General features: G+C 40.9%; 1 protein-coding gene across 2 annotated transcripts in view; it reads left to right on the top strand.

The window, feature by feature from the left end:
• Window positions 1–14,530, top strand: part of DOK5 (docking protein 5) — a 590,993-nt gene that overhangs the window by 229,042 nt on the left and 347,421 nt on the right. For both annotated transcript variants that reach the window (XM_078650481.1, XM_078650482.1), the window contains one exon: window positions 5,576–5,683. In XM_078650481.1, the coding sequence (XP_078506607.1) occupies window positions 5,576–5,683 (108 nt within the window). The remainder of the gene's footprint in view (window positions 1–5,575; window positions 5,684–14,530) is intronic.

Raw genomic sequence — 14,530 nt, 5'->3', positions numbered from 1 at the left:
GGGCCTTGGTCAGTAGCACGTTAAGCGCTGCATTCCAAACTATATGCTGACGTCATCACTTTTTCACATTGAACAGTCATTTATATGTCCATTGTGGTGGTTGCAACCTCTGGCAATAAATACTTTCACGTTTAGTGCTTGGAAGTAGAAGAAGTCTGTCTGAGATCAAACTTATCATTGCAACAATTCAGTGTTGATCAAAAGCATTTCATCAGAAGAGAAGCTGGGCTTGCTACTTCTGATGACCTACTGATACACCGGTTGGTGGATTTAGGTCTAGATGGGGCTGCCCTGGCCCTTTTCAGGTCTTTTTACACTGAGCAAACTGAGACAGTATCCTTGGGTGACTTCACCTTGAAATCCTTCTCTCTGCCCTGCAGTGTACCTCAGGGCTCTGCGATGAGTCCAACGTTTTTAACATCTATGTTATACCGCTGGCTGCCTTGGTGAAGTCGTTTGGGTTTTCAACTATCTCGTATGCAGATGAAACCTTATTTCTTGTGCCTCTTTCCAAAAGTAGCCCGGACAGCAGTGAATCATTCTGTGCACGCATGTGAGAGGTCAGTATCTGGATGGATGTGAACTGCCTCAAGCTGAATTCCATAAAAATCGGAAGCTATTCTTTTTAGTAATAACAATTCTTTTAGGAATCCCTCATGGTGGCCAGAGGAATTGGGCTCTCTCCTGGTCCCTGTGAACAGGGTGAAAAATCTGGGTATCCTGGTAGAGGTTCAGCTTACCTATAAGGAACAGGTTAATAAGGTAATCTCTACCTCCTTCTTCATACTGCACATGATCAGGAAAATAACAGTTTCCTAATTTATTGTCCACAGTGATCCTCTGCCTTGTAATCTCCAGAATTGACTATTTCAACAGTCTCTTTGTTAACCAACCCATGGTTCAGCCGAAAAAATTACAAATTTTACAAAACACAATAGCTAGACTGCTGAGGAAAAGTCCAAGATTCCAGTTGGCCTCTCATGCTCTGGTAAGTCCTCATTGGCTGCCTGTTCGCAAAAAATTCTCTTTAAAGCGCTTTGTATAACCTATAAAGCACTTCAAGGTTAAGGGTCTGCCTTCCTTAGGGGAAAAGTCTGCAGGTATGTGCCCAACAGGACCCTTAGATCGAGTTCAGCGATGAATTTGGTGGTGCCTCCCTATATACTTTCTTCCGGGGGAGGCAGGAGTTTTCTGGTCTTCACAACCCAAAATTGGAACAAGCTTACTTTGGCAATTAATTCAGTCCCCAATCCCTGGAGTTTCTGAAAGCTTCAAAAGACTTGGCTTTTTACTAAAATGTTATTTCCTTCCCTCTATCTTCCCTCCTTTGGGGCCGGGACACCTCTAGGTAATTGTTTGCACTTTATAAAACTCAAAATCAAACACTATTAAGCAATTTATTTATAGAGAAACATTTTAGAATACCATAGTATGCCCATTACAAATTTTACTTTTCTGGAAAAACTAGGGGCCCCCTGTTATGTCGGATTGTACCCAAACAATGAAAATAACTATCTTGGAAAAAAGGAATTTGCACTGGGCAGAAGTGCTGCTTATATCTACGTGCTGCAGCTATATCATAGATATGTAGGCAAAATGATTTGTTGATTCACACATGTATATTATCAAAAATATATCTTTTTTTATTTTTCTTTTAACAATATTTGAAGTTTTACCACATGATATACAAATAATTTCAAATAGTAATAAAAAAGACTGGTCTTTATACAAAATTGATATTGTATGTCCACAAGGACATTTATTATTTTTTGTTTTTTTAAAGTTCATCAATCATTCACCATGTTAATACGACCACTCTGGGAAATTGACAAAGATAGCATCATTTTGTACAGTGCATGTAGAAAGATATATACAACACTACAATTGAATGTCAATTTTAAATTTTATGCGAAACACTGGTATTCAGACACAATTATCACCAACGCGTTTCGGTGTTGAACCTTCCTCAGGGTGAGTTTACCAATGGCATACTAAAACAGAAAAAGAAGTTAAATAAGCATGTATCTATGATATAAATGCAAGGCACTATCTACAAATTACAAAAGACAAGCACATGTCAACCCCACCTCCCCACATAGTTCAGGTTTCATAGGAAACAAAGCTGACAATAAGGCCATCATAGTGCACTCCCACCACCAAACGATAAAAATTCGCTCAAATATATACACACATCATATTATTTTATACTTCCTCAGCCCTATAATATGAGACTGTTATTTTATGTTTGTGTTGCATCAGTCTCATAGCTTGAGGCAGCAGACCATCTGACATTATCCTATAAAAGGTCTCAACTCCAAACAGTAGTCAAGACAAAACTTTATTGAGTTCTTTTTCAAGGCCAATCTTGATTGATTTGGTGGAACTAATCTTTTAGATGTAAATACATTGTTGGGTTCAGCTACAAGGCCAATTTAGTTTGATTTGGTGAAACTAATCTTATAGATGGCAGAAAGCTGTATTATATGATTGCTCAGACTGCAATCCCAGCGGACATTAAAAGACCCTACTTACCAGAGTTTCTCTTGTGTGGCGCCTTCCAATACAAAGACACTTGTGTCTAGCTAGACATCTAAAAATACAAATGATAATAAAGGAGTCTATCAGAAAGGTAGTCTCCTACATAGTGGCCACAATCGAACGTTTCAACTCAACCTGAGAGCTTACCTAAATCCTAAAATGAATGGATTAACCGCTGGTCAAGCTCCTTGTGTATACTTGATGTTATTTTTTAATATTTCACTGTAAATATAATGTAATACTGTTATAAAATAAAAGTATACACTACCACGACTAGATCTTATCCCTAGTCTGAAGTTCAGTACAGAAAAAAACGTACCTATTAATTTGGCCTGAATCCCAAGGAGTATGCAGGTAAGTCCAAAAACGTCTGATATGCAAGGGCCACTGATAGTTTGCTAATGAACACAATGCTACAGCGAAGTGTAGCCTGTTAAAGACAAAGGTAGAGATTGAAATGCTCTATGTTAAAAACTGTCACTATATCCTTCGAGCAAGTATATAGGCTACTGAAGTTACAGAGCTCAATATGGTTCTTATCTCCTAACGTTATCTTAAACGCATGAAAGTCTCTCTAAGACGTCCTGTGAGCTGTGTGAAACTATTAGTAGCTCCCAGACATGCTTTTACCCGATGGTTAGTGGTGATAAAATTATCAATGATTGATAAACATTTCTGATAAAGATGAGGTCACAGGCGTACCATGATAAAGCCTAATGAGAGAAAAAAGTGTTTTTCAAAAATAATAAAACAGATCTCCAATAAGATTACATAAGCTGTCTGAAGATCAAAAACAAAACCTTCTTAATGAACCATAGCAACCGTTGAACGAATATTTTCAACAAGAAATGGCAGACTGGAATGGAATAATAATCTCAAATGAACTGGTGTATATACTAGCACTCACAAGTTGTGTGAGTAACACATTTTACTCCTATGTGTTACTTTTACACAAAAAGGTATATAAATGTAACATAGCGTTTTGTGGTGCTAAAATCAAACTTGCAGTTCCAAAACAATTACACTTGGTTTACTTTGGTGCATTTAAATAGAAGCACACACATTTTGAGAACCACATTTACATACATGCACACATATAAATAGAAGAGCTCATATTCATGGAACCATACATACAAAAGTGAACAATCATAGTGACCCCCATGAGCATAAAGACTTTGAAGCAAGCACCCATGCTCCCAGCCCAATAGACAAACCAGCATCCGTATACTTTCGTTCAATATAAAGACAGGCCCAAGCACACTCATGCAGTAACAGCCTAGAGGCATACAAGCACAAACAGGTAGGCTTATATTCCTCACCTCTTATCTTACCTTTTTTCCTTTTCCTTACATTCAATTAATTGTCTTTTCTCTGACCCATCTTCTTTTCAACAGTGCATTTCTTATTCTCAGATTTGTCTCTTGACATTTTCTGTGGTCCACTCCATTCACCCATACCTCATGTCACAGGGAAGTATGAACAGCAGGGAGAAGGTGCAACTGAAATCCAGATTTGGAGTCAGTTGTGTCAGAGACATAACACTACTCAAAAAGAAATAAATAAAAAAAACATTCTGAGGGGTATGTGGCCTTACCACATTTCGGAGGTAAAAGTGCATTTGCATGTGTGTTTGGTTGTATTTTCACTTGATTAGCACCAATCTAGTGCAATGAACACAAAATAAAAGCCTATTTTACAAAGGTGCAATTCTTAGTAAGGAGTATGGGTCAAGAGAAGACATTCACAATGTGTGTCTTTGGGACAAGTGCATTACCTAGGTTTCCTTCATTTTAAAGGGAGAAAATGCATGTTTGTACGTGTCCACAATCCTATATTAGGACTGCACTCAAAATATTGGCATTTTTACTGCAGCCAAGCCAACTATACTCTTTAATGTTTTGGATAAAATAACCATTTACAATTTTAATGGACTAAAAGGTATCTACGAACTTCTGAAGACGACATCTGTAAATACGATTAATTCTGGTATTGGTCTTCAAATTAATGGCTTGGTGGAAAGAGAGCCTCACCATACAACCTCGGGTATCTCGCTCTAGCAGATGTTCAGTCACAATTAGAGTTGGAGAAATAACAGATTTACACTGGTAGAGTCATCAACTGAACTTGTTGTGTCTTGAAGCGAATCACCGGGGCCATGGGCCCTTTCAGTGTACAAAGATGAAGACTGGGTTGGTGGTCATCTCCAAAAATTAGAAGACGGCAGTCTGTCAGGGTGGCAGAGGTATATGTTGTTCAACTTACTGATGGATGGTGCAACATCCTCTAAACTGACATCAGGTCCTTAGCTCCTAATTGTTACTCACTAACCTTGCAAAGTCATCATTCAATATGTATTTCTTATACTGGAATTTTCCTTACCCTTGAGAAACAAAGTAAATAGAAAGGTGCAATTATTATCTATTTTTTAGAATTTGCAAAGGGCTCACTCTGCTAATAATGTGGCATTGCAGTCTTGGTGTGATAATATCAAAGCGGTGCAAGCATTTCCATTCTTGATTTTGGTTTGGTTTATGGTGCTGTGTGGTGAGTAATGAGTGAAACTTTAGCTCACTGTTTGCTGGCTGTGCAAAAATTGATGATTTGAGAATTTGATGTATAGTGCCAAATATGTATATCTACATATAATACTCATTTTTACACATATATTTATTATAGGTTTTCCCCACATATTTGGGGCAAGAATAGCCTATTACTACAACCTATAGCAAAAGTGATTGAGATCCTTTTGAATCCTAAGATGTAGATACAGTTATTGGTAATGAATGAATTATTTAGATTTTTTTTAAAGCCGAACAATTAACTGAAAATATAGAGGGCAAGGGAAACGTAACCATAGACTTGGCAATTCTCATAAGACAGCACAACTAAACTGGGCGTATGGTGCAAAAAAGGATATTAAAATAAGATCCTACAAGGTTTTCGGTCATAAAGAATAAACATGTAGACAACACAATTTAAGCTGTAAGAGACATGCAGATTATTAAGCATGCCGACGATGACTGTTTTCTGCTTCCAGATTTATCAGAGATGCTGGTTAGTTTTCAAGAAAGCTTCAAGTAAAGGACCAAAGCGACTAGAAAAGTTTTCAGATGAGCGGGCTGCCTACTTTAGATGTTATCACAAGGTAAGACCAAGTTGTAATAAAGCAATTCTTTCTTGTGTTTTTGTGTGAGTTGTTACCAAGTTGCATAGTAGAAACTAACTTACAGCACAAACTACTCTAAATAAGGCGTGGGTGAATGACAACTCAAAAAGTATTTTGTATTCCCTTTTTGAAATATATGCATTTTTGGATGCTCTTTTAGTGAACCATCTGCTTAAGAGAAGAGAAAAAAAAACGATGCTATCAAACATGTCTTTGACCTAATGAGTATAATTACTTAGGTTACTTGACATAAGTTGTAATAAAGGTAGATGGTAACTCCTTCATCTAAACTTGATCTTTCATAGAGCTGTCTATGGAGGGGTTCCAATTATGTCTTTCATCTTCGTTTTTAAGGCTAAAGGCCATCTTTAAAATATATAAGCCTTTACCAGCATTCAAAAATATTATTCACCTATAAATACTAACTAAATCTCTTGCTATATTTTGTGAATCCTATATTGATGTCAGTGATAAATTGTCATATTTAAAACTTGATTCACTTCACTAGTGCTCTGTCTTCACACACCTTCCCATCTTCTCTTTATTCCCCTCTCCTGAACCATATATGCATGCACGGTTCTTAAGAAATTGACTTTTACCATTGCAAAGGATATGTAACTGATCAGGTCTGGAAATGTCTACATTAAGAGATGCTGGTTTTGTCTTTTTGTGCTTTTTTTAAAGTATCTTTTTACTATTGGAAATTTGTTCACGTTTCTTTAGGAATTTGTATATTGATATTATTTTCAAGTAGCTTAACATATTGGCCCTGATTGAGCAATCAATTTGATTCCCTTTACATGGTGGTTTTGCAATTTCAAAAGACTAGTTACCTTGATGTCAAATGGCAGCTGCAGGTGTTTAATGGAACTATGCAAAAGACAAGTCGGGCTCACAACCCCAAAGCAAATGTAACATACAACTTTTTGAAAAATATGTGGTGTAAATATGGATGTTCCGCAACTTTCCAGGGACGGCTCCTCCGCTATGGTGGAGGAGCATCACCTTACTGTTTTTAAGCAGTGCACTGCAAAGAAAAGGTAACATAAAATGATAATAACTTTGAATTATTATCATTTAATGTTTCCTGCTGCTTTGCGGGCTGGCGGAGGGATGGGGCTGCTCTGCTCTCAGAGCAGGCCAAGGGAATAGTGGGTTGCCCACTCCTAAATACGCAATGACTGTTAGGTCTGCCCTTTCGGGCCACCCAAAACAGTCATGCGTACTTTCCCAGTTCTCCATGCAGGCTGCATTACAGCCTGCATGGAGAACAAGCCCAGGCCCCCATTCCCTGGTTGATCCTCAAACCAGGATGCTCAAAACCAATCACAACGTTGCTGCATTGCAGGGGAGCCTGGCTGTGCTTCCTGTGCCTCAGTCTGATGAGGAGAGCAGGAGCAGGGACGCTGGACCCGTCACGGCGCAGTAGGTGCTTTTTATTAATTATATATATATTTTAAATTGCACACAGTTTCCCCTCACGCCTCCCCGCACACGCCCACACCTGCCCCGCCACCCACGAACCATGTCGGCCACCACTGCAACTTTCCCTTCCCCCATAGATACTGATTTCTTTATTCTTTGTCTGGGCAATCTACTGGTTAGTGTACCTAAAGCTTAGTCTATGTCTCACATACTACAATAGGTGATTAACTTTTTTTAAAACTCTATATCTATTCATGGAAACAAATCCATTGATGTTTCCGCTTTTCAAAGTAGATCCGAGATAATCAACCCAAATTCACTGTATATGGTGGAGCCAATTCAATCTCAAAAACCAGGCAAAGGCACTGAGCCTAAAAGGCAGAGGCGACTCCTCCGCTAAGGCTGAGGAGCGCCACTCCACTGCCTTGAAGAAGCAAAAGAAAGGGGAAAAAATGACAATAACATAATGGTATTATCATTTTATTTTGTCATCCTGCTGTGGCAACTTGTGTGAAGGGTTGGGGCTGCAGAGCAGGGGAGGAAGGTAGAACCCTCCTAAGTGTGCAGTGACTGTTTGACTCTCTCGGGCTGCCCAAAAAGTGATGCCCACTTTTCCTGTTCTCCATGCAAGCTGAATTACAGCCTGTGGGCAGAACATGCCCCCCCCTGCGCCCCTTCACCCCCACCCGCCCCACTGCTGCTTCCGCGTAGCAGCCACAACTGCTAAAAGGACTCTCCTAAACCTGTAGGAATACTACTGGAAATATGACCTTTATTGCTCAAACAATTGTTTAATCCCACTAGTAGATGTTCCCCACAATTGTAGAATAGCAAGTATGATCCTGACTTTCAAAAGTCAAGACTCCTCATTGTCTCAGAGGGTTTTGCAATAAATATAAGGCCTTCTTTAAAAATGTTTGGGTTCGATAATTACCCAATAGACAAGGTTCCACATCCAGAGAGGTAACAACATACAGATCTCGCTGCTTTCTGTTCCAAAATCTGCTTATACTAGTATTTTAGGGCTGTTAAATTTCAGCAGGTGCGACCTGCCAAAACGGAATCTTGGAATGCAACTTTTATTACAACTGGTAATTACTCTGCTCCATTTGCAATTACAATTGTGCAAACAGATGTTTGTGCAAGGATTGTAGAAACCCGGGTATTGCTTATCAAGCTCTAGGTACCCTTTTGCCATCTATGCTTAATCCATCTGTTTTTGCATCTTTGACAATTTTGAGTTTCATCAATACTAGAATTTAAAGATGTAACATAACAGATGTATTGTGAAGTGCACATTCAACCCGATGGGTTTCATGAAACTTAGATCAGTAACAGATGATTTTTATCTGTGATACAATGTCAATCATTTTATCACCCTACAAAGAATATCTGTATGCACACACTATGAACCTGTGACCATAGGGTTTATGTTATGGAATGGTTTGTGAATTAAGCCACCAGACTTGGATTTGAAAACTGTGATTGAAAGAATAAATAAGCAAAAATTGCAAAGAACCTTACCTAAAATGGCCTATCATAAAGGGTGCCTGAGCTGCACTCCACAAGATTAATGGTAAAAACGGACAAAAGATTGAAGATCAAAACCTTAGTTACAGAGCACAATCACTGTTTAGTTTATCAACCGACCTTGTTGTCAGTTGGTTTCAATAAAGACAACACAATGCAATATATACAATACAAAAAGTAACCATCTAAGTACAGAAAGCAAAAAGCATGTAAAATCTTGATTGTGTTGACACAAGGTATGTATCGTAGATGCAGACAGTGACACATGTTTTGTCGTGTATATGACTTTTTCAAAGCTTAGCAATAATTTGGAAAAGATGAGAAGTGAGCTCCTTTGATCCCTCAGTTGTTCGGGATGCACAACAGCAATGGTGATAATCCAGAGTCCTAATTATTAGGTCACAAGTAAGACTTCAAAACACTTTCCAGAAATGTAAATGATTGTGAAGACAGCGCTAGACAGCGCATTTGTAAATAGTGCTAGGATTCAGTGTGTCCAATTTTCAAGGAAAACAAATACAAATGCTCTTGTAAAACGTAGGAAGTAAAGATCACAAGTGCTCGTAATATGATAGATCAAACACCAAAGTCACGTTGGTACAACTAGTAATACAGCATCAACAGTAGCAGCTGTACACAGCCTGGCATATGGAATCGCGCCCGCTACAAGTGGAGAAGATTGGAGATATCCATGTTCTCATGGCATGCAACAAGGATGAGTACTTGTTGATTTGCTTACATACTATAGATCAGCAGCATGTACCACTATCTAGAGGAGATAGTAATACATGTTCTGAGAATTGAAGTTTAGATTTGCCTTGAATGCTCTGTTCAATTGAGACTGTTGTTGAACACAAACCAACCCTTCCATATAGATATTCATCACAAGTTTAGAGAAATCTGAATTAATGGGGATCTAAAGTTAAATATGAGTGAAACTCAATAAAGAACCCGCGCACACATATAAAATCATTGATACAATTCTCATAGAAAACAAATAGTGTAGTCCAGGCGGTTGGGTCGTTTTGCTTGATCTTGTCTGTTTATTAGTTAGGTAGAAGGATTTATTTTGTGTATACAGCCAGCCGACACGTGTTTCATTGTGGAAAGACAATAATCCACAACTCTTTTCACGAGCTGGACACAAATCATAATCAATAGCAGATTGCAGTACCATAGGTTCTTCTTAAAGGTCTCTCGAATCAGCCACAAATATTTTCTGTAGCAAGTTGCAGTCCCTTTGGCTGGTACTAGAGGTCACAGCAGTCCCATAGGTTGTTACTAGAGGTCCCTGGAGTAAGACAGAAAGGTGGTATGTGTGATGGTGCAGTACCTTAGCCTAATACTCCAGGCCCTGGACAGCCGTGGCCCATGGAGGGAGTTGCGGTGGGGCAAGCAGGTGGGGTGGGGGATTTTGTTCTATGCCCTGCATCGCAAAATGCAACGCAGGGCGCAATACGAAATTCGTTTTATTAATTTGATTGTTTACTTACCTGTAATCATCCATACTCCAGTTTTTATCACCCCCCCACCCTGCCCCGCCTGCCTGCCCCACCGCAACTCCCTCCACGGGCCGCGGCTGGCCCTGGAGAAAGAAACACATCTTCTCCACAGCAGAGTGTATTCCGTTAGATCGTTGCTAAAGGTCACTTAAGCCAGATGTAAATCCTTTTCTGTAGCAGAATACAGTGCATTGGGTAATTATTTGAGGTCCCTGACATCAAACATGGTTCAGTACCCAAGGCTCTTGCTAGAGGTTCATGGAGCCAGATGTATATCCTTGCAGTAAATGGGCTGCAGTACATTAGGTTATTACTAGAGGATGCTGGAGGCAGACACACATCCTTCTCGAAAGCAGGAGGCAGTTCCTTAAAGTGTTACAATTACAAAGTGCTCACAATTAATAACTCCAAACTCCTGGTCCTGGGAGATTTTAACTACTGGCCGTCAGACGTACACGAAAGCTCCCACTCCTTGGCTTTCACCGACCTGTTAAGTGGGCTCAATGGCCTTCAACACGTCCACACGGCCACTCATTCCAAGGGCCACATCCTAGATCAGGTGTGGACCTACAATCTTGAAATCAAGTCACTTGCGATCTCACCCTGTCACTGGTCGGACCACTTCTTAATCTCTTTTCTTCTCCTGGTCCCTCCACCGCCCCCCCGTAGCCGAGGCCCTAGCCTCCTGGCCCGTAATTGGAACAAAGCAGACCTCGATCTATTTCTTACCTTTTTAACATCTGCGATTACACCCAGCCCCGGCTCTATAGACTCCCAGGAAGCTGCACTTGTCCAATGGCTAGAGTCCGCTAGCGACAAGGTCGCCCCCCCTTAAGTTAATTAGAACTAAGCATCCCCATGACGCACACCGATGGTTCTCAGATAGCCTTAAATCTTTAAAACTGGGACTCCGCCAAGCCGAGCGTCGCTGGCGTAGAAACTATGACCCCTCAGAAAAACTACAATTCTTAAAACTATCTGGAGAATACAAACAGGCTATTTCAGTCGCCAAAACTGCTTACTTCTCTACAAAAATTCTTAATTCTGCGCAAAAATCTAAAGAAATCTTTGCCATTGTGGAGGAGCTCTCACACCCGGACAGGGTGACCATCAAACCCCTCTCATCTCAGGCACTATGTGATTCCCTTAACCAATTCTTCACAGATAAAATCATCAAAATTAAAAACAGTATTTCCTCTGGATCTCCGGCGATGCCCCTTACAGAGGGTACTCCCTACCTTAATACCCACTCCCTGACCCAGCTTCCCCCCATACTAGAAGGAGATTTTCTCTCTCTGCTCAATAGAGTCTCATCTGGCTCCCCCACGGATTGCTGCCCTCCTGCGATTTTCCGTGCTGCCTTTTCGGCTTGCCCTGCCCCTCGGCTGGCCCTCCTGAACAATTCTCTTCTGCTCGGTGAGGTCCCCAGCCAGTTTAAAAACGCTGAGGTGGTTCCCATACTAAAAAAACCCAACGCTGACCCCGCGGTCATGGGTAACTTCCGCCCTATCTCCCTTCTCCCTTACCTTAGTAAGGTACTTGAAACACATGTAACTAGCGTCCTCAGTTCTTTTATCGAAGATTCCAATTTCCTAGACTCCCAGCAAGCCGGGTTTAGACCTGCCCATTCGACGGAGGCGGTCATCCTCTCGGTCATGGAGGAACTCCGTAGAGGCGCCAACTCTAACCTTAGTCAAGCCCTGATTCTCCTGGATCTGTCGGCGGCCTTTGACACGATCGACCACACCATCTTGGTCGACCGTGTCAAGGAGGCGGGCATCAGTGGGACGGCCCTTAGTTGGGTCCGCTCCTTCCTGACTAACCGCCACTAATCTGTCCGACTCTCCCAGTTTTCGGCTGACAGGATGAAGCTCACCTGCGGCGTCCCGCAGGGTTCGTCCCTGTCACCACTCCTATTTAATTTGTACCTTACCCCCCTGATCCGCTCCCTCCGGGGAAGGAATGTCACTGCATTTAATTATTCAGATGACATTCAGCTTGTCTTCAACCTTGATTCCTCGGACGAAGCGGTCAAAGACTTTCAGTCCACCCTTTGCCACATCAGTAATTGGATGAGTGCTCACCATCTTAAACTCAACCCCGACAAGACGGAGCTTGTTCTTGTCGGAGGCCCATCCAATCCCTGGAACCCCACCTTCTGGCCCCTTTCCCCCGGCTCCTCCCCGTGCCCCGCTGACAAGGTGAAAAGCTTGGGAGTTTTTATTTCCCATGATCTCTCTATGAAGCATCAGGTCAGTGCCACTGTGTCCTCCTGTTTTTCCAGCTTAGGAAGATCCGGAAAATAGCTCATTTTTTGACCACCGAAACCCTCACTTTGGCACTGCTGGCATTAGTCATCTCCCGGATCGACTATGCCAACGTCCTGTATGCAGGCATCCCACAATATCAAATTAAAAGACTACAGTTGATACAGAATCAGGCAGCCCGCCTGATCTACCATCAACCCAAACACCACCATGTCCGCCCCCTGCTTAAAGCCCTCCACTGGCTCCCAGTATCAGAGCGTTGCAAGTTCAAACTAGGCTGTTTGACCTACAAATCTCTGGCCGGCATCGGCCCTTCCTTTATCTCCTCTCTCCTGCACCCCTACGTTACCTCCAGGCACCTCAGATCCTCTCACCATGCGCTCCTTCAGACGCCTAGGTTCAGGCGCAAAAAACACGGAGGTCTCAGATTCTCTTTCCTGGCTCCTTCACTCTGGAATTCACTTCTGCGGGAACTCGGACTTTCTCCTTCCTACCCTCACTTTAGGTCCCTCCTTAAAACTCACCTCTTCCGTAGCATCTACACATAAGCACTCTTCACTTTCCCTTCATGCCTCTTCTTTAAATAAGTGAACAGCGCCAAGAAACCGTCCGGTGTAAGCCGCGCTTATAAGAATTTTTTACATTACATTACATTTACAAGAGACCCTAGAAGTCAGACATTTGTCTGATGTCCACCATTGCCCTTTAATCCCAGGATATCCTCAAAATTATAAATACAGCAGATGCCCTTGAATGTCTTTTATTGACTATATAACAACACACTAGCAAAAAGTTGACAGTGTCTTTGTTTCAAAAGTTCAGGTCATTAAAAGGCAAGGCTTAATATGAATGTACGTATTCCCTTTCACAAGAATATCAATATGCTAATGCTTGGTTATGATGATAACAGTTATTGTCATGCCTTTAAATGCATTGGTATATGTTCTGGAAGAAGTCACCCTAGCCTTTTTCGGTATTAGTGAAACGTTCATGTTGAAGCAAAGCTGGGAACAGAATGAAAGTAGGAGCTAGAAAGTGATGCATTGAGGAGGAACAACGAGTGCCCAGCCCTTGATTTCTAAATGCAAAACATTTTGAATTTTCTTTTTTTGTATGTTTTTCACATTTTTTAACTTTATTTCTAAATGTTGATACAGTAAGACATATAGCTGTATTTTCTAAATGATAACCTCTACTGCCCGATAGCCAGGTGAGGTTGCTGAAGAAAAGCGGATAGAGGCCCAAAAAGCTCGTAAGCCCATAATTAAGGAACAAGAACCACTGTTTCGTGATATGCAGGGCAGACATATGATTCGGCTTTTCATGGATAGCACTATATCCTCCTCGAGTGCACATTTGTTTTTCGCCTCTGTGTAAAAAACTCCCTTCCAAGTGAAGTATTTGATTTTAGGAGTTTCTATCCTTACAAAAATATAACTCTAACTGTTAGGGATGTGACACTTATAGATTTTAACGTGGTTGATGTATACATGAAGTTGCTTAATCCGATTCGGTGAGTGAGACAATGTGTGGAATGTAATGCACAAAAGTACTTTATGTTAACAACATCTCTCAATGTTAAGAAGTAAAAGAAATGGAAAATTTCTAAAGATTATTTTTTACGAATTTATGTGAAGTTCTAGTCCTATGCTCTAATTCTTATGTTTTTTATCGGTGTCTATTGTGGCCTTTGAATGCTGTAAAACAAAATAAATTGTGGAACATTGTTCTGCTGAAATGAACAAACAACTCTATCAAAATCTACCAGGGAGTCGCTTTGTGTAGAAGCCTCTGAGCACAAACTGAGCAGAGAAGGATTAGCAAAGAAATACTATTGTTTCAGGACCAGAGCAGCAAGTACTGCAGCAAGTACGGAACACGTTTTAAAGCTCAAGCTGTTAATTAAACCTTTTCCTTGGTAACCTCAGCATTTATCCACTCACCAGAACCCATTAAACTGTTCGCTGCAGGAACGTGATTAATGTACACTTAACTTGTCAACCATGCAGCATGCCCTTTTCGTTATTTTCTCATTAAATATATTTATTTAGAATGAACCTGCACTTACGGCTACATTCGGGTTAAATAAGTATGTGTAAAGC

The sequence above is a fragment of the Lissotriton helveticus genome, chromosome 7, assembly GCF_964261635.1.
Source record: "Lissotriton helveticus chromosome 7, aLisHel1.1, whole genome shotgun sequence".
Classification (NCBI taxonomy): domain Eukaryota; kingdom Metazoa; phylum Chordata; class Amphibia; order Caudata; family Salamandridae; genus Lissotriton; species Lissotriton helveticus.
The sequence above is the reverse complement of the archived record's forward strand: the minus strand, read 5'-3'. Positions and strand labels throughout refer to the sequence as shown.